Source organism: Cetorhinus maximus, chromosome 11 (genome assembly GCF_964194155.1).
Source record: "Cetorhinus maximus chromosome 11, sCetMax3.hap1.1, whole genome shotgun sequence".
Taxonomy (NCBI): domain Eukaryota; kingdom Metazoa; phylum Chordata; class Chondrichthyes; order Lamniformes; family Cetorhinidae; genus Cetorhinus; species Cetorhinus maximus.
Window position 1 is genome coordinate 38,151,019 of NC_135889.1, and position 24,128 is coordinate 38,175,146.

Genomic DNA, 24,128 nt, shown 5'->3' on the forward strand with positions numbered 1-24,128 from the left:
TACATTCGCCCACATTCAATCGTGAGAAGTCTGAATAATTTTTATGGTCAGGCTTCACTTGAATCTCATTGTCCCTTGTTGGTGTTGCTGATTGGTGAGCAGGAATTTCAAAGGGACGAATATATATTTAAGGCAGGCTTGCACCTCTTTAAAATAAGGTGTGTATCATTTGGGAGAAAGCAATGTTGCTGTGCTTTTTGGAACATTCAGGGATACTTATCTCCTGCAAGGGCTCCCAGATTCACTGATGCAGCAGAGCAGGTCTGGGTAGACCAGACCAATTGAGGGCCTAGAAATGAGTCATCTTCCTCACAAATGGCAGGAGGGTGTCTGTTCAAGTACTGTAGCATTAGGTAGCTGAGACTCTCAGTGCTAGAAGTATTCATCTCCTGTACATGACCACTGCTGGAAGAAGTTGAATGCACTTAATCAGCCATCAGAATGTCACGCAGTCTCATTTTCTCAAGATGATGCTTTGCTACAGCGCACTCCTTCCGTTCTCCCACACACTTGCTGCTGCCCCCAAAAGAGTCTCAAAAAACATTTATATTGACTTAATAGGACTTGGTTTGAATGTTGTAATGTGGTTGCTGCCTATTTCAGTTGGATGACTATGTATAGGCTCCTGGAAATGGCAAATTACCAGTAACATAGGAGTAGTAAGTTTTATGTTCCAATTTTCATAGCAGCACTAACCCATTCCCACAACGAAAGTTGTCCCCTCTTACTTTTCCTTTCCTCTGGGAAATGATTGGATAAGGAACCAACAGCTGTAGAATGTGCAGGGGATTTAAGGAAAATCTGTGGCTTTCAGCTGCACCTTTCCTATTTCTTCAGGAATGGGAGAACAGAACAGATGAATGCGTGGCTGGAGAGTTGGTGTAGGAAGGAGGGTTCCTGAGGTGTTGGGACCAATTTTGGGGAAAGTGGGACCTGTACAAACTGGACGGATTGCACCCCAGCAGGACCGGGATCAACACCCTCGCAGGAGCCTTTGCTAGTATTGTGGGGGAGGGTTTAAACTAGACAGCAGAGTGTTCAGCAGGGAGATACGAGAGGGAAACGAAAGATAGGAATGAAAGACAGAAAAGTAGAAAACAAAAGTGGAAGGCAGAGGAAATGAGGGTGAGCAGCAAATAAGGCTTTAGTACAAAAAAAAGTGTAAAAATGTTTAAAAAGACAAGTCTAAAGGGACTGTGTCCGAATGCACAGAGCAATAAGATAGATGAATTAACAACACAAATAGATGTAAATGGGTACTATATGATTGCAATTACGGATACATGGCTGCAGAGTGACAAAGGCTGAGAACTGAATAGCCAAGGTACTCAATATTTAGGACAGACAGGGAAAAAAGGAAAAGGAGGAAGGAGGTGGCTTGGTGTTGTTAGTTAAGGATGAAATCAGTGCAATAGTGAGAGAGGATATTGGCTCAGAAAATCTAGATGTAGAATTAGCCTGGGTGGAGCTAAGAAACAACAAGAGGCAGAAAACATTAGTGGGAGTTATATATAGGCCTCCAAACAGTAGTGATAATGAAGGGGAAAGCATTAAACAGGAAATTAGAGATGCATGTAACAAAGGTGTTACAATAATCGTGAGTGACTTTAATCTACATATGGACTGGGCAAACCAAATTAGCAATAATACTGTGGTGGATGAATCCCTGGAGTGTGTACAAGATGGGTTTTCATTAAAAGGTATGACGGTGGATAGGCAATGGCTAATATTTAAGGAACAAATGTATGCATTGTAACAGTTCTACATTCCTTTCTGGCGCAAAAACACAACAGGAAAAGTAGCCCAACCATGGCTAAGAAAAGAAATGAAAGATATATTAAATCCAAAGAGGAGTCATATAGAGTTGCTAGAAAAAGTAGCAAGCCTGAGGATTGGGAGCAGTTTGGAATTTAGCAAAGGATGACCAAGACATTGATTAAGAGGGGAAAAATAGAGTATAAGACTAAACTTGCAAGGAACATAAAAGTGGACTGTAAAAGCTTCTCTAAGTATATAAAAAGAAAAAGACTGATGAAGACAAAGGTAGGTCCCTTACAGTCTGAAATAGGAGAATTTCTAATAGAGAACAAGGAAATGGCAGAGCAATTTAACTACTACTTCAGTTCTGTCTTCACAGAGGAAGACACAAAAAACTTCCCAGAAATGCTAGGGAAACAATGGCCTAGTGAGAAGGAGGAATTGAAGGAAACTAGTATTACTAAAAAAAATACCGCTGGAGAAATTAATGGGACTGGAAGCCAAAAAATCCCAGGACTTGATGATCTACTTCCCAAGGTAAAGGATGTGGCCATGGAAATAGTGGATGCGTTGGTTGTCATCTTCCAAAGTTCTGTACATTCTGGAACAGTCCTGGCAGATTAGAGTGTGACAAATGTAGAGCGACTATTTAAAAAGGAGGGAGGGATAAAATGGCAAATGACGAACTGGCTAGCCTAACATCAGTAGTAGGGAAAATGCTAGATTCTGTTATAAAGGATGTGATAACAGGACACTAGGAAAATATCAACAGGATTAGATGAAGTCAACATGGATTTCTGAAAGCAAAATCGTGTTTCACAAACCTAATGGAGTTTTTTGAGAACATAACTAGCAGAATATATAAGGGAGTACCAGTGGATATGGTGTATTTGGATTTTCAGAAAGCTTTTATAATGTCCCACTTAAGAGGTTAGAGTGTAAAATTAAAGCACATGGGATTGGGGGTAATATATTGGCATGGATTGAGAATTGTTTAGCAGACAGGAAACAGAGAGTAGGAATAAACATATCTTTTTCGGAGTGGCAAGTATTGACTAGTGGGGTACCCCAGGGACCAGTGGTTGGGGCCCAGCTATTCACAATATATATCAATGATTTGGATGAGGGAACCAAATGTAGTATTTCCAAGTTTGCTGACACAGAACTTGGGAATGTGAGTGGTGAGGAGGGTATTAAGAGGCTTCAAAGCGATTTAGACAGCAGATGCAGTATAACATGGATAAGTGTGAAGTTATCCACTCCGGTAGGAAAAACAGAATGGCAGAGTATTTAAATGGTGATAGATTGGGAAATGTTGATGTACAAAGGGACCTGAGTGTCCTTGTGCACCAATCACTGAAAGCAAGCATGCAGGTGTAGCAAGCAGTTAAGAAAGCAAATGCAATGTTGACCTTCATTGTGAGAGGACTTGAGTACAGAAGCAAGGATGTCTTATTGCAGCTGTAAAGGGCCTTGGTGAGACCACACTTGAGTACTGTGTGCAGTTTTTTTTTTCTCATTCATGGGATGTGGGCTTCACTGGCTGGGCCAGCATTTATTGCCCATCCCTAGTTCCCCTTGAGAAGTTGGTAATGAGCTGCCTTCTTGAACCGTTGCAGTCGCCCACAGTGCTGTTAGGAAGGGAGTTCCTGTATTTTGACCCAGCGACAGTGAAGGAATGGCAATATATTTCCAAGTCAGGATGGTGAGTGACTTGGAGGGGAACTTGCAGGTGGTGGTGTTCCCATCTATCTGCTGCCCTTGTCCGTCTAGATGGTCGTGGTTGTGGGTTTGGAAGGTGCTGTCTAAGGAGCCTTGGTGAACTCCTGCAGTGCATCCTGTAGATGGTGCACACTGCTGCTATTGTGTGTAGGTGGTGGAGGGAGTGAATGTTTGTGGATGTGGTGCCAATTAAGCAGGCTGCTTTGTCCTGGATGGTGTCAAGCTTCTTTGAGTGCTGTGGGAGCTGCACTCATCCAAGTAAGTGGAGAGTATTCCATCACACTCCTGACTTGTGCCTTGTTGATGGTGGACAGGCCTTGGAGAATCAGGAGGTGAATTATTCATCACAGGATTCCTAGCCTCTGACCTGCTTTTGTAGCCACAGTATTTATATGGCTAGTCCAGTTCAGCTTCTGGTCAATGGTAACCCCCCCAAGATGTTGATAGTGGGGAATTCAGCAATGGTAATGCCATTAAATATCAAGAGGCAATGGTTAGATTTTCTCTTGTTGGAGATGGTCATTGCCTGGCACTTGTGTGGTGTGAATGTTACTTTCCACTTGTCAGCCCAAGCCTGGATATTGCCCAGGTCTTACTGCGTTTGGACATGGACTGCTTCAGTATCTGGGGAGTCGCAAATGGTGCTGAACGTTGTGCAATCATCAGTGTACATCCCCACTTCTGATCTTATGATGGAAGGAAGGTCATTGATGAAGCAGCTGAAGATGGTTGGGCTGAGGACACTACCCTGAGGAACTCCTGCAGTGATGTCCTGGAGCTGAGATGACTGACTTCCATTGAACCAGGGTTGATCCCCTGGCTTGATGGTAATGGTAGAGTTGGGGATATGCCAGGCCATGAGGTTACAGATTGTGTTTGAGTACAATGCTGCTGCTGCTGATGCCCACAGCACCTCATGGATGCCCAGCCTATTTGCTAGACCTGCTCGAAATCTATTCCATTTAGCACGGTGATGGGTGCCACCTTAGGGAAGGATACCTTAGGTCTGTATTAACTGGAATTTCTAAGAATGAGATGGTATCTCATTGAAACATATAAAATTCTGACAGGGTGGGACAGACTGGATACAGGGATGATGTTCCCTCTGCCTGGGGGGGTCTAAAACCAGGGGTCACAGTCTCCGGATATAGGATAGGCCATCTTAGGACTGAGATGAAGAGAAACTCAGAGGGTGGTGAACTTGTGGAATCCCCTACCACAGAAAGCCGTGGAGGCCAAGGCACTGAATATATTTAAGAAGGAAATAGATTTCTGGTGTTGAGGTGTATGGGGAGAGAGCGGGAGTCTGGCATTGAGATAGATGGTCACCCGTGATCATATTGAATGGTGGAGCAGGCTCGAAGGGTCAGATGACCTACTCCTATTTTCTATGTTTCTAATCAATCATGCTTTGCTCCAGAGTCATCCTCTTGCTTACCTACTCCCTTTCTTTGGTCTCATTACTAACTGTACTTTCCCTTTGAACACCTGTTTAACCACTGTATGTGCTCCACCCCTTGACTCCACTTTCATTTCACCCTTAAAACTCTATCCATCTCTCCCAAGGCTCCTTTAACCCATTTTACTTCTCCAGCTCCATGCTCCCCCTTCCTATTTGTTTCCTTCAAAGGTACTTGTTCAAATTTGAACATGTTTCTTTTAAATCAAGTTGGTACAAGAAAAGACTGACTGTTTTAAGTACCCCAGTCCTGGCAGAAACCAGGTGGGAGGGCAGCTAATGTGTTACATTTTTTCCACACTTTTTGTGTTTCTTTATATTTATCTATTCTTTTGAGCAGGCAAGGTGGTCACACTCAGGAGGGAAGTAAGACCCTACTATTAACATGCAGATCTGTTCCAATGATATTGTCAGGATCTGACCTGCAACTTCAAACTGAGGGTGAGAGCAGCATCATTTCCAGTGGGTCCCTGGTTGCAACCTCCTGCCACAAATTCTCACTTATGTGCAGTGGCCAGGCTGACAGGCAGAAACCTGCAGCAGTTTATTTAAATGAGGCCCTACTTTTTAAGATTGGCAGGAATCCATGACCCTGGCTTGATGTGTTTTCCCTGCCTCTCGTCAGGACCACTGCATCTGTATCTCTTACCCAGCTGTTAACACTTAGAATCTCAGCCTTGCATGTATTAGTAATTAGGCCATTTGCCTTTCCTAGCTGTGAATACAACGGGTGGAATCTTGCACCCTCCCTGTGGCGAGTTTGGTGGGGGGAATTTAATCAGGTGGGGATGGTGGTAGGTGGGGACCCCACTACCTTCCCACCTTCACCTCAATTAAGTCCTGCTGCCTATTGAGGCCCTTTACCAGGCAATAAACCCCACCATCCCTCATATTCATTGGATCATCCTCTGACATTACGGTCAGCTCCAGCATGATGCCACTATCAAACACATCTCTCCTCCTCTCCTCTTTCAGTATTCTGAAGGGAACATTCACTCCATGATACCCTGATCTGCTCCTCTTATCATCCCCAACACCGTGACCTATACCATGGCACATTTCCATGTAAGTAGAAGAAATGTAACAGCTTTACTTAGTCTCCTCACCGTCCAAGGCCCTAAACATTCCTTCCAGGTGAGCTAACGATTGACATATATTTCTTCCAATTTTTAGTATACTGTATTCACCGCTTACAATGTGATCTCTTCTACATTGGGGAGGCCAAACACAGATTAGGTGACCACTTTGCAGAACACCTCCACTCAGTCTGTAAGCATGATCCTGTGCTTTTGGTAGCTTGACGTTTTAGTTCCCCACCTTGTTGTCATGCTGATATCTCTGTTTACTGCAGTGGTGAAGCTCAATGCAAGCTCAAGGAACAGCACCTCATGTTCAATTAGACACTCTACAACCTTCCAGACTCAACTTTGAGTTCAATAATTTCAGGCCATAATCTCAGCTCACCCCCACCCTCCCATTTTGTCTCCTTTTCATTGCAGGTTTCAGTCTTAACCTTATTTTTCTCGTTTTTGCTTTCGGTTGGCAGCTATTCATTATTCTGCCATTTACACCTCCTCTGGACCATTCCTTTGTTAGTTTGCTTGTTCTATTACTACTACTTTTGGCTAGTTCTTCTCTCATTTAATGTCTCCCATCTCCTGTCCCTTCACAGATCTTGGCTTTTTTTACCCTTGCCTTTTCACCTCTTTAAAAGCTATTGCATTTCTAACTTTTCCCCGTTCTGATATAAGGTCACTACCTGAAACATTAACTCTATTTCTCTCTCCACAGATGCTTCTGGACCTACTGAGTATTTCCAGCACTTCTGTTTTTATTTCACATTTCCAGCATCTGCAGTACTTTGCTTTCATATTAGGCAGAAAGGGTAGATTTGTTAATAATGTGTGAGATCAGTACAGTTGTGAGAAATGATCTTGGCTTGGAAAATCAAGATGTAAAATCAGCTTGGGTGGAGATGAGAAATAGCAAGGGAAAGCAGTCACTGGTTGGCGGCCCCCCTAAGAGGAGCTTCGCTGTAGGACAGAATATAAATCAATAAAGTATGGGGGCTTGTAAGAAAGGTACTGCAATAAATTTAATGTTCACATAGATATGAGAAATCAAATTGGCAAAGGTATTCTTAAGGATGAGCTCATAGAACGTATTCGGACCAATTTCTTAGAACAATACATTCTGTAACCACTGTTATCTTAGATGTGCTAATGCGTGATAAGACAGGATTGATTAAGGATCCTCAAGGCAAGAGTAATCGGAACATGATAAAATTTCACATCCTGTTTGAGGCAAGATACTTGGGTCTGAAACTATTGTCTTAAACTTAAATAAAGGCAATTACAAAGGTATGAGAACAGTTGGCTAAAGTGGACTGGGAAAATAGGTTAAAAGGTACGATGGTAGATAAACAGTGGCAGACATTAAAGGCGATAGTTCATAATTCTTAATAAAGACACATTCCATTGAGAAAGAAAAACTCTACAAAAACCATCTATGGCTAAATAAGGAAGTTAAGGATGGTATCAAATTAGAAAAATAAAGCTTAAACTGCTGCGAATATTAGTAGTAGGCCAGAAGATTGGGAGCATTTTAGAGGGAAGAAATGGATTATGAGAATAAATTAGCAAGAAGTGGGGAAAAAAGATAGTAAGAGCTTCTGCAAACATATAGAAAGGAAGAGAGTAGCCAAGTAAACTTTTGGAGGATGGTCTCTTAGGGGATGAAACTGGGGGATAAAAAAGTGGAAAACAAGGAAATGGCAGAGACTTTGAGCGGATATTTTGTCTGTCTTCACAGTAGCAGACAGAAAAAGCATCCCAATAATAGTGAACATTCAATGGGGCAAAAGGGAGGGAGGAGCTTAAAACTATCACTACAGAAAAAGCCCTAGGAAAGTTAATGGGACTAAATGCTGACAAGTCCCCGGACCTGCATCCTTTTAAAAGAGTGGAGCCTCATTGACAAAATGCTGGAATCCATTATTAAGGAAGTAGTAACAGGTCATTTAGAAAACCATAATTACGATCAAGCGGAGTCAGCGTGGATTTATGAAAGAAAAATAGTGTTTGATAAATTTATTAGAGCGTTTTGAGGATGTAATAGGCAAGGTGAATAAAGCAGAGCCAGTAGATGTAGTGTATTCAGAACTCATGGTGTTGGAGGTAATATATTAGGATGGATAGAGGATTGGCTAACGGAAAACAGAATTGGGGTAAATGGGTCACTCAGATTGGCGAACTAACTATTGGGATGCCAGAGGGATCAGTGCTGGGGCCTCAATTACTTACGATCTATATTAATTAAATGGCTGAAGGAACTGAGTATATTCTAGCTAAATTTGCTGATGATACAAAGATAGGTGAAAAAGCAAGCTGTGAGGAGGATACAAAGAGTCTGCAAAGGGATATAGATTGGTTAAGTGAGTGGGCAAAAAATGACTGATGAAGTACAATGTGGGGAGATGTGATGTTTTCCACTTTGCAAGGAAGAGTAGAAAAGCAAAATGTTATTTAATAGAGGAAGACTACAGAATGTTGCAGTACAGAGGAATCTGGGTGATCCCATACATGAAACACAGTTAGAATGCAAGTATAGCAAGTAATTAGGAAGGCAGGTGGAATGTTGGCTTTTACTACAAGGGGGATGGTGTATAAGATTAAGGGAGTCTTGCTAAAAATATACATGACATTGGTGATGCCGCACCTGGAGTGCTGTATACAGTTTTGGTCTCCTTGCTTGCAGTGAAGGTTCACTAGGTTGATTCCTGTGTTGAAGTGGTTATGTTATAAGGAAAGGTTGAGCAGGTCGGGCCTATATTCATTGGAATTTAGAGGAATGAGAGATGACTTTTTTGAAACATACATGATCCTAAGGTTGCCTGATATGGTAGATCCTGAGGAAATCTAGAACAAAGAGACATAGTTTTAGAACAAGGTGTCCTCCATTTAAGCTAGAGAGGAAGAGAAATTTCTTACTCAGAATCTTTGGAATTCTCTACCCCAGAGAGCAGAGGAGGCTGGCCATTGTCTATCCAAGCCTTGAATGTATTTAAATTTTTGAACTGTAGTATAGGGGAATTGAGGGTAATGGGGAACAAGTGGGAAAGTAGAGTTGAAGCCAAGGTCAGATCACCCATGATCTTATTGAATCGCAAAGCAGGCTTGAGGGACTGTATGACCTACTGCTACTCCTATTTCTTATATTCTTAGGTGAGCCTGTGCTTTGGAAAAACTTCAAAATTCAGCAAATGATGACCAAGAAATTGATCAAGAAGAGAGTAAATTAACGAGAGATGTAAAATTACATAGCTATCTAAAAAGCAAGGGATTAACACCAGCAAACGTGAGTCCCTTAAAGGCAGAAACAAGAGGGGAATAGGGAAGTGGCAGAAATACTAAACAAATACTTTGGCCCAGATTTTCACAAAGTTGTGGAGGCTGCATAGAGATTCCAACATGGCGGGCAGATCAGGAATTGCTGCCCTCATTTCCAACAAATCACATTTTTGCCTGTTGGGGAAAGGGAGTGGTATGTGGCTTGCACACAAAGGAAACCTGAACTCGGCAGGCCATTTGAACTCAGTGCTAAGTTCAGACTCATTTTTGCTACAGCTGGGGCCTTAACCCACAGTGTGGGAGTTAAATTTTTAAAGTACTCATAAATGCTCTTGAAAGCCGATTAAGATCTGTAGAACTGTCAGGCTGTGAAGTTATTTAAACCCCCAGTCCTTTTTTTAAAAAAAAATGTAAAGACTGCCTGTGTCAGTGAGCTTAAAAAAACATCTGATCCAGCAGTTACAATAGCTGCTTGTTGCCATTACCCGAGGGCTATCATTATGCCATCATTAATGCATGGCTACTTTCCACAGACTGTCATCTCAGTAGAGCATCCTAAGTTCACAGTTTGATTGGCAGCTCAGAGGTAATTAAAGGATTAGCCATTTTTGTAGGGATATGAATACAAGCCTGTTTAGTTTTTGGAAGTTTTAATGTCTTGAATGGGCTTGCATCAATGTGAGTGCATTTTTTTTACTATAATAAAGGCTGAAACGGACATTTAGCCCCTTATTTCAGCTCAGTATGGATCCTGAGGGCTGCCCATGGTCAATACTAGGTGAGCTGGCATGGAAGATGTAAGGGAAAAGGGTGATGGGTGAGTTGGCATGGGGCTATAAGCGTCAATGGGGGTTGGCATGGAGGGGGAATTGATGGAGGGGTGAGGGCTAGAGGACCTAATATTTAACAAAGCAACTGGGACAAAGTCCCAGAGAATTAAGATGGACCTTTTAAACAGCCCAGCTTGGCACATGGCAGCCCCTGTGACCGTCTTCGTTCTGCGTTTGGAGTGGAATTCATCCTACATCTGCCCCCTAGGAACAAAGATCCTGCCATTCAGGTGAGTTTCTCCCAAGGCAGGTGCAGCAAGCTGGGGGATTTCGCGACTCGAGCTACCCAACTTGGGAGCAAAAATCCAGTTCTTTGTCTGTCGCCTTGGTAAAATACAAAACATTCTGGGAGTAATAGGGAACTAAGGGATTAGTGAATATTAGTGATGTTGCTGGAATACGGATTTAGTCCATGATTTTGATGGAGTACGGATATTTGTCTACTGCATTCGTTGCTCCCAATGCGGTCTCCTCTACATTGGAGAGACCAAACGCAAACTGGGCGACCGTTTTGCGGAACACCTGCGGTCTGTCCGCAAGAAAGACCCAAACCTCCCTGTCGCTTGCCATTTTAACACTCCACCCTGTTCTCTTGCCCACATGTCTGTCCTTGGCTTGCTGCATTGTTCCAGTGAAGCCCAACGCAAACTGGAGGAACAGCACCTCATCTTCCGACTAGGCACTTTACAGCCTTCCGGGCTGAATATTGAATTCAACAACTTTAGATCTTAAACTTCCCCCTCCCCCCATCCCCACCCCGTTTCTCACCCCCCCCCTTCCCAGCTTTTTTTTTTCAATAATTTATATAGATTCTTCTTTCCCCACCTATTTCCATTATTTTTAAATCTAAAACTAAAACCTTGTTAGTCTTTCCACCCCACCCCCACTAGAGCTGTACTTTGAATATCCTGTCTTCCATTCTTAATTAGCACTTTTCTTAGGCAAATATCACCACCTTCAACACCTCTTTGACCCTTTTGTCTGTGACATCTTTTGATTATCTGCTCATCTCCACAATCACCACACCCTCAATGTCTCTCTTTCCTCCCCCCCCCGCCCACCTTAAACCAGTTTATATTTCTCCCTTCTTCTAACTATGCTTCAGATCTGCCGAAGGGCCATGAAGGCTCGAAACGTTAACTGATTTCTTCTCCGCCGATGCTGCCAGACCTGCTGAGTTTTTCCAGGTAATTCTGTTTTTGTAGTGAATATTAGTACTGGAGAAATTAATGGAATTATAAATCAACAAATCCCCTGGATTAGGTGACCAGTACTCTAGGCTGTTAAAGAGGTAATTATAGAGATAATGAATGCATTCATTTGATCTTCCATAATATCCTAGAATGATTCCCATAGATTGGAAGGTAGCGTTCATAACCCTGCTATACTAGAAAAAAGAGAGAGTAAACAGGAAGTACAGACCAGAAAGCATAACATGAGTAGCAGGGAAAATGCTAGAATCTGTTATTAAGAATGTGATAATTTAGAAAATCAACATATTGTTAGACAGAATTGAAACAGATTTATAAAAGAGAAATTGTATTTAACAAGCCTGTTAGACTCTTTTGAGGATTAACTTAGGGTGGATAAGGGGAAGCCAGTGGATGTAGTATATTTGGATTTTCAAAACACATTTGATAAGGCACCACACAAGAGGTTATTGCACAAAATTAGGGCTCATGGAATGGGGGTAATATTAGCATCTATTGAGATTTGATTATCAGACAGCAAACAGAGTAGGAATAAATAGGCCATTTTTGGGTTGATGGACTGTAAAGTGTGGGTTACCTCAAGGATCAGTGCTTAGGCCTCAGATAATTAGAACCTATATCAATGACTTAGATGTTGAGTCCAATGTGTCCCAAGTTCATTGACGGTACAAAGCTAGTTGGGAAAGTAAGTTATGAGGATGCGCAAAGAGGCTACAAAGGGATTTAGACTGGTTAAGTCAGTGGGCAAGAGCATGTTAGATGAAATATAACATGGAGAAGCATGAAATTATCCACTTCAGTAGGAAGAATACACGTTGGTGGAGAAAATCAGGAAGCAGGACAGTTTTTAAATGGTGGGAGATTGGCAAATTTTGATATTTAGAAGGACACTGGAGTCCTCCTGCATAATTCACAGGAAGTTAACATGTAAATACAGCAAGCAGTTAGTAAAAGAAATACTATGTAGCCTTCATTATAAATTAATATAAGTAAGTCTTATTGCAGTTATATAGGACCTTGAGACCAGGCCTGGAGTACAGTTTTATTCCCCTAACCTAAGGAAGGATATGCTTGCCTCCGAGGAAGTGCAACAAAGGTTCCTGGATTGTAGGGATTTCCAATGAGGAGAGATTGATTAAAGAGGCATATATTCCGTAGCATATAGAAATATGAAAAGTGATCTCATTAAAACACAAAAAATTCTAAAGCACTTGAAAGGGTAGACGTTAAGAGGATGGTTTCCCTGGCTGGGGAGTCTAGATTAGTTTAGCCAATGAGGATTAAATGGAAAAAAATCTTCCTTGAAAGGGTTGATAATTTTTGGAATTCTCTACCATAGGGAGCTGTGGATGCTTAGTCATTGAGCATATTCAATTCAAAGATTGAAAGGTTTTTGAATACTAAGGGAATCAAGCAATATAGGGGGAGTGCGGAAAGGTGCAGCTAAGGTGGAAGATCAGTCATAATCTTACTGAATGGCAAAGCCATCTTGAGGGGTCAAATTTCCACTTTTTTTATGTTCTTATGAACAATGTTACAGGATATCAACTGGTACACACAAATGAGGACTTAATTAGGAATTTAGTGAGACAATTGTGAAAGGACGCAAAGTTAAAATAATCGGGATAATAAATGGCGGTTAAGGGAAAACAGCACGGTGATTAAAATGAAGCTGACCCCAAAAATTAATTTAGAAGGGAATTATATGCAGTTACTTGAAAAAAGGAATATTGCATACAGTCTGGGAGCAAGTACAATAGTGGAACTAGACTGACTCTTCAGAAAAGGTTTTGATACAGACTTCATCAATACTCAATAATTCTGTGACCTGGTGGGAAGAGAAAGACATCCTTTGGGGATTTCTGATAATATAAAGTCTGTAAGTACTTTGTATTCTGTGCATGTCAGCTTTGAAAGTACTATTTATTGTTGCTCTTTTCCATCAGCCTCGCTCTATTTCAAGCTCACCAGTAATGGTAGCTCATCAAGCTCAGCCAATTTATCAACAACCAGCATACCATTATCAGGTAAGAATTTGTTATCCAAATGGTATTCTGTCTGTTTTGTGAAGCAGTGAATTAAGGTTCTGATATTTCAAAAGGGATTATATTTTATAAATGCATGTTCCTGGTATGGGGATTTGAGAGCCAGGAATGCCTATGGGATGTGGAGGTAGCGTAATCTTCAGGACTTCTCATTTTAACGGGTGAAAAATCCTGTTGGTCCCAAATTCCTAAAATATACCCTTTTTTCTCTTTTCGATATTCTGTTAAAGTGACAGAAGCTTGGTGAATATACAGTAATCTGGTTTTTAGAAAAATGTACTTCCATGATATAGGTTTTTTTACTTCATGAAAGGTGTGAATTTGTGTGTATGTATTCTAATTTGCTTATGAATGGGACTCCTATCTTTTAAGGTACTGAGAATGACAACCAAGGCTACTTTTTTTCCCTTATGCTATTGCCTGCCTCGTGACAAGGAAACTGATTGTGATTTTCCTGGCTGATTAACACAGCAGACTTGAAGTCATGATTAGTGCCAGATCACAATACATTTACCCACTGCTGCACCAGTGATCTTCATAGAATCTTCTTGAGTGAGTTTTGGAGACATGGAAAGAACTATGGTGTTGGCCTCTTCACTTAGCTTGAAAGTGTCAATCTATTTTGAAAAAGGAAAGGATTACAATTAAATGCATTATAAGTAGCACATGCTTTCCTTGTGATCTTAAATTGTACATGTTGGGAGATACATCAAGTTTGTCCATGCTGCAAGGGAAAAGTACAAAGTTTGTCATGTCACTTTGAAGCAGTAGGAGTAGCACAAGAAGTGTGGTAGCAAGGAAGAATTTTGGCTAAATACTCTACTTTTGTGCTCCTGGCATATTGTGCACCCTTGACATATGATTTTCTGTATGCTAGACAGAAGCAACATTTAATCTCGTCTGGCTGGATCTTCCCGACCCCTTCTATTTGATTGTATTGAATAGTGGAATGAAAAGATGCAAAATTAATTCATGTAGGGCTGCGTCCACTGGCACTCTACAGGCCTACCTGCAGAGTTGTAACGTGAGAGGCACACTGACCACTTCCTGTGCAGTGTAAGTCAACTGGACTCGTGCACACAGGTACGCTAAACACGTGCAGGCATGATATCACTGACATCAGTGGACTTTAGCAATGTGAGAATACTAAAATTGACCAATAGATATACAGGCAACACCTTGTTATTCCTAAAACAAATGCTAGGAAACAAGGTGGGCCTTGCTGAGTGACACTTCAAATAGTCCCAGACCAAGTTGCAGCTGAGGTGCTTTTTAGTTGTGCTCTAAGTTGATGAAAGCACTGTCTTACGTTACTGCTGACCACAGAAAGGCAGAAAATAACATTTCCTTGCATGGATATGGGTGCAATTGTTAAAGCGCCACTTGTGCAGCAACGTGGGTGGGACGTGCAGAGGAGGAGGCAGAGAAGAGAACCTCAGCAATAAGTGAGGGGATGGAGAGCTCTCCTTAGAAGATCATACACCAAAAATGTCTTTGGGGAATACCGGTTCTGTATTGCAGTGAACTGGGGCAATGTTTCAAAGGCTACGCTTCACAAGGGAGATACTGGCAGAGTTGTGTCACCTCCTTTACAGTGACCTGGAGCTTCAAACCAGGATGAGGACAGCCCTCCCAGTGGCCGTGAAGATCGCAGTCTCCCTTTGTTTCAACACAGCTGAATCAGTTCTATTGGAAGCTAGCAACATCAGTAACAGTTTACAGTCCACGGAAGCATCCGGCAGATGATGGAGGTGCTCTATAGGAAGAGAGGTGAGTTCCTTGAGAAGAAAAGACCAGGATGAAAGGGCCTAATGGGTTTTCAGCGATGGCAGGCGTCCTGATGGGGCAGGGCACCATAAGATGTGCACATGTGGCTCTGCAGACTTCTCACATGAAAGGGGAACAATACCCCAAGGGCTACCTCTCTTAATGTGCGATTGTAGTGCCACTAAAAAATCCATCTCTGTGAATGCCCACTATTCTGTCAGCACCCACGATGCCTTTATCCACAAAATCACAGAATCTTTACAGAGGCCATTCGGCCCATAGAATCTGCACTGGCTCTCTGACAGAGCATTCTACCTAGTCTCACCCTGCTGTTTTATCTCCGCAACCTTGCACGTTCTTTCTTTTTAGATAGCAATCTAATTCCCCCTTGAATACCTTGATTGAACCTGCCTCCACAACCCTCTGAGGAATTTCGTTCCAGACTCTCAAAAATTGCTCCTCACAGCACTATTACTCCTTTTGCCAATTATTTTGAATCTGTACCCTCTAGCTCTTGATGCTCCCTTGAGAGGGAACAGTTTCTCACTATTTATCCTGTCCATACCCCTCAGGATCTTGAATACCTCTATGAAGTCTCCTCTCAGCCTTCTTTTCTCCAAGGAAAACAGCCCCAACCTCGCCAATCTGTCTTCGTAACTATAGTTCTTTAACCCTGGAATCATTCTTGTGAACCTCCTTTGTACTCTCTACAAGCATTCACATCCTTCCTCAAGCATGATGCCTAGAACTGGACGCAGTACTCCAGATGAGGCCTAACCAGTATCTTATACAAATTCAACATGACCTCCTTACTCTTGTACGGAATGCCCCTATTAATAAAGCCTAAGGTACTATATGCTTTATTAACTGCTCTCTCAACATGTCCTGCCACCTTTAGTGACTTGCATACATATACACCAAGGTCCCTTTGTTCCTGAACCTCCTTTAGAGTTTCTCCCTTTAATTTATACTGTCTCTCCATATTCTTCCTCACACTTCTCTACATTGAACTTCATCTGCCACTTGGTCTGCCCAATCCACCAACATGTCTATATCCTTTTGAAGTTCTCATCACAGTTGACAATATTTCCAATCTTTGTATCATCTGTTGATTTTGAAATCATGCCCCAAACACCACAGCCTAGGTCATTAATATATAGTAGGAAGAGCTAGGGTCCCAACACACCCCTGGGGAACCCCACTGCAAACATAAGGACATAAGAAATAGGAGCAAGAGTAGGCCATCCAGCCCCTCAAGCCTGCCCCGCCATTCAATAAGGTCATGGCTGATCTGCCCCAGGCCTCAACTCTTTTGTGCCGGCTCCTCATTGCCCTCAACTCCCCGGTATTTCAAAAATCTATCTACCTCCTCTTTAAATACTTTCCGTGATCTAGCCTCCACAACTCTCTGGGGTAAATAATTCCAGACATTCACTACTCTCTGAGAGAAGAAATTTCTTCGCATCTCAGTTTTAAATGAACATCCCCTTATCCTGTAACTATGTCCCCTAGTTCAAGATTCCCCACTAGTAGAAACATCTTCTCAACATCTACCCTGTCAAGCCCCCTCAGAATATTGTACGTTTCAATAAGATCACCCCTCATTCTCATAAATTCTAATGAATAAAGGCCTAAACTGTTTAGCCGCTCTTCATAAGTCAATCCCTTCATCCCAGGTCTCAGCCCAGTGAATCTCTTTTGAACTGCCTCCAATGCCAGTATATCCTTAATTAAATACAGGGACCAGAACTGTACACAGTACTCCAGGTACACCAACACCCTGTACAGTTGTAACAAGACTTGCGTATCTTTAAACTCCAACCCCCTAGCAATACAAGCAAAAATTCCATTTGCCTTCTTAATTACTTAGTGCACCTGCATACTAACTTTTTGTGTTTCATGCACAAGAACACCCAGATCTCTTTGTGCTGCATGTTTTTAGAGTCTCTCTCCATTTAAATAATAGCCTGCCTCTTGATTCTTCCTACCATAGTGCATGACCTCTCACTTTCCTACATTAAACTCCACCTGCCAAGTTTTTGCCCACTCACTCAACCTATCTGTACCTCCTTGCAGATTCCTTATATCCTCTTCACAACATGCCCTCCTACCTATTTTTGTTTCATCAAATTTGGATACACTCTGCCCCCTCCTCCAAGTCATTAATATAGATAGTAAATAATTGAGACCCTAGGACTGATCCTTGTGGCACTCCACTAGTTAGTCTTTCCAACCTGAAAAAGACCCATTAATCCCGACTCTGCTACATGTTAACCAATCCTCAATCCATGCTAATACATCAAATCCCCCAATACCGTAAGCTCCTATCTTGTGCAATAACCTTTTATGTGGCACCTTATCAAATGCCATCTGGAAATCCAAATACACTACATCTACCGGTTCCTCTTTATCAACTCGGCTTGTTATATCCTCAAAGAACTCTAGCAAATTTGTCAAACATGATTTCCTTTTCACAAAACCATGTTGATCCTGTTTGATTGCATTAAGCTTTTCTAAATGTCCTGCTATTTCTTTCTTAATAATGGACTCTAGCATTTTCCCAACGACAGAGGTTAGACTGACTGGCCTATAGTTCCCTGCTTTTTGTCCCTCCGTCCCCCCCCCCTTCTTGAACAGGGGCGTCACATTTGTGGTTTTCCAATCCTCTGGGATCCTCCTGGAATTCACTGAGTTCTGGAATATTTTGACCAATGCCTCCACTATCTCTGCAGCCATTTTCTTTAAAACTCTTGGATGCAGGCCATCAGATCCTGGCGACTTGTCTGCCTTGAGTCCCATTAATTTGTCAAATACTTTGTCCCTCGTGATAGAGACTGTTACAAAACTTTTCCTCCCATTAGCTCCTTGCTTATCTGACATCTTTGGGATGTTCATAGTGTCTTCCACTGTGAACACCAATGCAAAGTATTGGTTTAAATTATCTGTTATTTTCCTGTTCCCTATTATCAGTTCTCCAGTTGCATCCTCCAGGGGTCCCACGCTCACTTTAGCTACCCTTTTTATATACCCATAGAAGCTCTTGCTGTTTGTTTTTATATTTTTTGCCAATTTACTTTCTTAATTAATTTTATCCTTCTTTATTAACTTTTTAGCCATCTGCTGCTGGTTCCTAAAAAAATTCCCAACCCTCTGGCCTACCCAGTTACAGTCACATCCTCCAAGGGTCCCATGCTCACTTTAGCTACCTTTTTTATATACCCACAGAAGCTCTTGCTGTTTGTTTTTATACTTTTTGCCAATTTACTTTCTTAATCAATTTTCTCCTTCTTTATTAACTTCTTAGCCATCTGCTGCTGGTTCCTAAAAAAAATTCCCAACCCTCTGGCCTACCACCAGTTTTCGCCGCTTTGGATGCTCTCCTTGACCACCTTTGTTAACCACGGGTGGTTCATCCTTCTCATCGAGTCCTTCTTTTTGACTGGGATAAATCTTCTCTGAGCGTTATGAAATATCTGCTTAAATATCTGCCGCTGCTCATCCACTAACCTTCCCCTTAATCTATTTTCCTAGCCCAATTTAGACAACTCTTTCTTCATACCTCTGCAGTTGCCCTTATTTAAGTTGAGGACTCTGGTTTGAGACCTGGGTTGCTCGCCCTCAAACTGAATTTGAAATTTTACCATGTTGGGATCACTAACCGCTAGAGAATCCTTAGCTATGTACCTCTTATTAATCCTACCTCATTACACATTATTAGATCTAAAATAGCCTGTTCCCGGGTAGGTTCTGCAATGTATTGCTCTAAGAAACAATCCTTGATGCCCTCAACAAATTCGTCTTCCATGTTACCCCTGCTAATCTGATTTGCCCATTCAATATGCAAATTAAAATCACCCACGACAATTGCCGTGCCCTTCTTGCATATCTCCATTAGTTCCCGATTTATACTTTGTTCTACAGTGAGGCAGCTCTTCGGGGTGCCTTTGGATGACTCCCACCTGTGACTTCTTTCCCTTGCTATTCCTTATTTACACCCAAACTTATTTCACATCATGATCTACTCACCACTGCACGCTTTCCTTTATTAACAAAGCTACCTCACCTCTTTTCCCTTTTTGCCTATTTTTCTGGAATGTCGAATACCCTTGAATGTTGAGTTCCCAGTCTTGGTCACCCTGCAACCACGTCTCTGCAATAGCTATCAAGTCATATTCATTTATTTCTATTTGTGCCGTCAACTCCTATCTTGTTACAAATGCTGCGTGCATTCGGATCAAGAGCTTTAAGCTTTGACTTTTTAACCATTATTACTCGTTCTGGTTCTAATTTCTGCTGCACTCTTCTGCTTATATCTTCTGGCCCTTCCTGTCACACTTTGATTATCGTTCGCCTCTTCACTACCCTGCGTCTTTGATCTCTTTGTTTCTTTTTGAATTTTCAAACTTACCTTCAGTTGAACCATCCCCACACTAATTAGTTTAAAGTCCTATCTACCACCCTAGTTATATGATTTGCCATGACACTGGTCCCAACATGGTTCAAATAAAGCCTGTGCCAACGGAACAGCCCTCTCCTTCCCCAGTGCTGGTGCTAGTGCCCCATGAATCGGAACCCATTTCTCCCACTCCAATCTTTGAGCCATGCATTTACCTCTCTAATCTTATTTACCCTACGCCAATTTGCACATGGCTCAGGTAGTAACCTGGAGGTTATTACCTTTGTGATTCTGTTTTTTAGTTTAGCACTGAGCTGCTTGTATTCCCTCAGCAGAACTTCTTTCCTAGTCCTACCTATGTTGTTGGAACCTACGTGGACCATGACAACTGGATCCTTCCCCTCCCACTTCAAGTTCCTCCCCAGCTCAGAAGAGATGCCTTTAACTTTGGCTCCAGGTAGGCAGCACAGCCTTCAGGACTCTGTCTTTGCTGCAGGGAACAGTATCTATTCCCCTAACTATGCTGTCCCCTGTTACTACTACATTTGTCCTCCCCACCACCACGTGAATGGCGCTCTACCACAGTGCATATGTCATTGGTCCCAGTGTGGGCCACGAACTCCGGTTGTTCAACCAACCCTAAAAAGAATGTCCTGCAGCCATTCTGTGGTATCCTTGACCCTGGCATCAGGGAGGCAACATACCATCCTGGAGTCACGTCCACGGCCACGAACTTGGCTCTTGCTACAGTCCTCTGAGGTACCATCTTGCTCACCAGCCTGCTGCACCAAAGTGGAAGCTGAAAAAGAGTAGAGGAAAGGAGCACCTCCTCCCCCTATCCACCAAACCCCCAACTTATTAAGCTCTACTTCTTACAATAAACCTTACCTAAAGCGCCTCTTTTCCCCCATGCACCAAATTCCCAAGTACTCACTCTGTCTCCGTCTCACTCAGGCGTAGTCTCTCTTGCTGACCGTGCTTCTTATTAACCTGTGATTCACAGCCACTGGGAGGGCTGCCCTTATCCTGGTTTGACGCCGCAACAGTCAGCAATTCCTACTGTCTTTAGGTCTTCAAGACAGACTGCAGCCCTTCCAGAAACCCCCTCCAAAAGTGACTCATGTCCCCCTTCCCACATCCCAATATGGGAGGCCAGAAGGCCTTTAATGATAGCCAGGGAATCACCCACAACACTGTGGAGTAATCCACTGAGCACTTGAAGTGGAGATTTCACCATTTAGGTGGGGAAATATCATATTCCTGAGAGGGCCTACATGGTGGTGGTGGTGTGCTGTCCAAGTATGTCCAATCTTGCAGTAATAGGACCTAGTCACCACCACCTGCGATCCAGCGATGAGCTTTGGGGTTGAGGGAGGTGTGTGGGCAGAAGGAGGAAGGGAGGAAATTAGGTGCACCACATGCAGCAGGATAGAGTGAGAGGAACCTTTATTGTGAGGCTTCGCTTCAGGTAGAAGAAACTTCTCCACTCCCAATGTGTACCTACCATACCCTCATAGTATGTCCATTTCAGATTCCCCAAGACAAAATCCTCTTGGTCTCTATCACTCAATAAAGGCCAACAGCAAAAACTTCCGAGAAGAACTTCATTCAGCAATACACCAGTAATGCAAAAACAACTAATCAAAAGCAAAATACTGCAGATGCTGGAAATTTGAAATGAAAACGGAAAATATTGGAAATACTGAGCAGGCCAGGCAGCCTCTGTGGAGGAGAAAAATAGAGTTAATGTTTCAGTCTGTACCAGGTCACTGGTTCTGACGAAAGGTAACAGATCTAAAGAATTAACTGATTTTCTCTCCACAGAGGCTCCTAGAATTAGTCACCCTTATGTTCCCCTTGGTGCCTGTCTTGTGGGTGCCTTTGCCTGTTCTCCCCCAGTGCTTGCAGCATGACTACAGGAAGGCTGCTGACTTTCACTGGGGGAGATTGCAGATGGCCTTGGAGGACTCCCTCGAGCAGCATTGGGCCTTGAGGGCTGAGCTTTTGGACCACAGTACCTCAACTTGGGCAGCAGCAATGTGGGCTAACTGTCTGAGAGGCAACAGCACAGGCACTGGCAGAGTGGCACTGGTGGGAGTATGAATGCTGCCTCTCTGAGAGAGGATAGCAGGCTTGTGCTCCACACTGCCACTCCACGGATGGGTGGGGGTGGCCCCACCTCAATAATCCTCATAATCTACTGGAGCACAGAATGCTGGACTGTTGAGAGACTTGCATGCTCTGTTGAACACTGAAACTCTCTTTCATGACTTCAGTTCTTTGGTCTTCTCGAGTTTCCAATGCAGCACTGTGGGAGGCCCTTGCCTGTGCTGCAGTGTAACCGTTGCCTGAGACAGCGGCCAGTAAATGCTCTGTCATGGGTACTTCTGGCAGTGCTGCCCTGGAGATAGGTGGAAAGGATGGGTTTCAGGCTCCGTGATATGCCCTATGCCACAGTGCAGCTGGACTACTACGTTCTCCTAGCCAGTGTTACGACCGGTCCCCGGGAAGTTCCCCCAACTTATGATTCCGGACAAGGTACCCCCGAATCGTTATGATCCCAGGTAAGGAGGGGTGAACTGGCTCACCTTCTTTAGTCAACCCCCTCGGCTGGTCGCAACAAGCTTATTTTACAAAGGATCCCTTTCCTCGTGGATATCTTTTCCCACTCCAAATGTATTTATGTTTTAAAAGGAGCCAATTTAACCAGGCTTTCTTGAATCAAGGAAAGACTGAGTTTATTAGTTCTAAAACGTGTTTAATAAAATAATAAAAACGCAACGCACCTAACAAATTAGAAATGAGAAGCGAGTCCAGAAATAAAACTTTTTAAAAATATATACGACTGTCTTTGGTTTGTCCATGAGGAGTAGATGGTGAAACGTTGCGGCCGTTAAGTTGGATGATTCCATGAAAGCTGACTTTGGCAGTTGAGCAGAGGGTTTGGAGATTCGTGGGTCTGCAGGTTAGCTGAAAGGAGTAGTCCTGTTTCCTTCTCAATTGTGACTTTGCTGACTTGTGACTTTAGCAATCAGAGAGAGAGAGGACCTTTTTTTTAACCTGCAAGCACAGGGATGCCTAGTTGATGTTCTTCAACTCTGTTCATGTCCACAGTCTGGGATATAACTCAACAGGAGGTGGTTTCTGCTGATATGGTAATCAGCCTTCATTATCTCTGCAACTACAGGAGATTATAATTCAGTTTTTTGCATTATATCTTTTCCTTTGATGTGTCTCTGTCTGAAGTAGGCCTTGACACCTTTTTAGGTCGTTGTTCCGTTCTCTGGACTAGTTGGTCAAGTGTAATCCACATAGGAATTTTCCAGCAAGTGGTTACTTTACAGTCTCAGCCAGCTTTTGCTTTTATGTCCTTTTTTAAAAAAACATATGACTTACTTAAAAATTCAATATGTCTGTAAGTAATTCAGGATTGTGATCCATGGTCATGACATCAGTGACTGGATGCAACCTGGCAGACCCATCAATGCATCATCCTTCTCAATGTGCATGTTCGTCAATGTTTTCCTATTGTTCACCTCAGTAAAGTCCTCATTTGAGTCTCCTGCACCATAACTGGTATGTGACCTCGCCTCTGAGGAGTTTGCATATCAGCTGTTAAGTCCCCTTGGCCTGGCTGCAGCCCTCTTGTACCGAGTGATTGATCACATGCAGATTCTGACTCTAAGCTAACTTCTAACGTTCACACAGTGCCAGTATCTGAGTTTGTGACTGAGAGTTTTAGGTTGAGTGACAAAGCTTCTTTCTCAGAGCTCTTTTCCTCTTCTCACCCTTATGCCTGTGGCTGCAGAGATGAGGGAAGAAGGTGGTCCACAGTCTCTCCATACGAACAAACAAATTAAGAGCAGGAGTAGGCCACTCAGCCCTTCGAGCCAGTCACCATCAGCACTTCTCAAGGTGAGGAGTGAGTGGAGAGAATGCATAAGGCAGCAACTTACTGTCATCAGAGATAGCCTTCACAGTACAATGGGCTCTGTGTCAGAGGACAGTCTACTCGAAGGTGCCGAGTGGATGGATTCTTAGTGGTCTGCAGCTAGTCATTGCCTCACTGCCTGTTCAGGGCAACCTTCTCGCAATAGAGAGCAGAATATCGATGACTATGACCAGCATTTTCCAAGCCCATTGGCAACAACATATCCGGGCAAAGTGGGGAAATTCAGGTTGGGGGAAGAGTAGAGAAGGAAGAGGGCATGAGTGAGTAAGTGGAAAAGGGAAATCATTACTGAGTGAGTGGAGTACTGATTGGGGAGGGATAGCACGAGTGAGTAGGGGGCTTGCTGGTTGGGGAAAAGGTTATGTGTCTGGTGGGGAAGAGAGGGGATTCGCCGTGTTGTCTTTCACCAGGGAATGTAGAGAGTCTGGCTGAAACCTACATGATTATATAACATTTTTAGAGTACTTTATAAACACATTTTCATATGTATGTTAAGTATTATATGTTGATCTGTAATATGTGAACTTAAATAATAAGATATCAAATGTTACAATGCTGCTTTCCCGTCCTTAATTGTCCTTGAGAAGATGGTGGTGAGTTAAAATGGAGTCACATTGGAAAATAGTTTGCACAAAATTG

At 42.7% G+C, this 24,128-nt stretch overlaps 1 protein-coding gene across 1 annotated transcript in view; it reads left to right on the plus strand.

Moving 5' to 3' along the window:
- The window catches only part of LOC144686981 (protein boule-like), a 157,180-nt gene that overhangs the window by 57,659 nt on the left and 75,393 nt on the right, over window positions 1-24,128 (plus strand). The window contains exon 7 of the mRNA XM_078552819.1: window positions 13,276-13,356. Within this exon, the coding sequence (XP_078408945.1) occupies window positions 13,276-13,356 (81 nt within the window). The remainder of the gene's footprint in view (window positions 1-13,275; window positions 13,357-24,128) is intronic.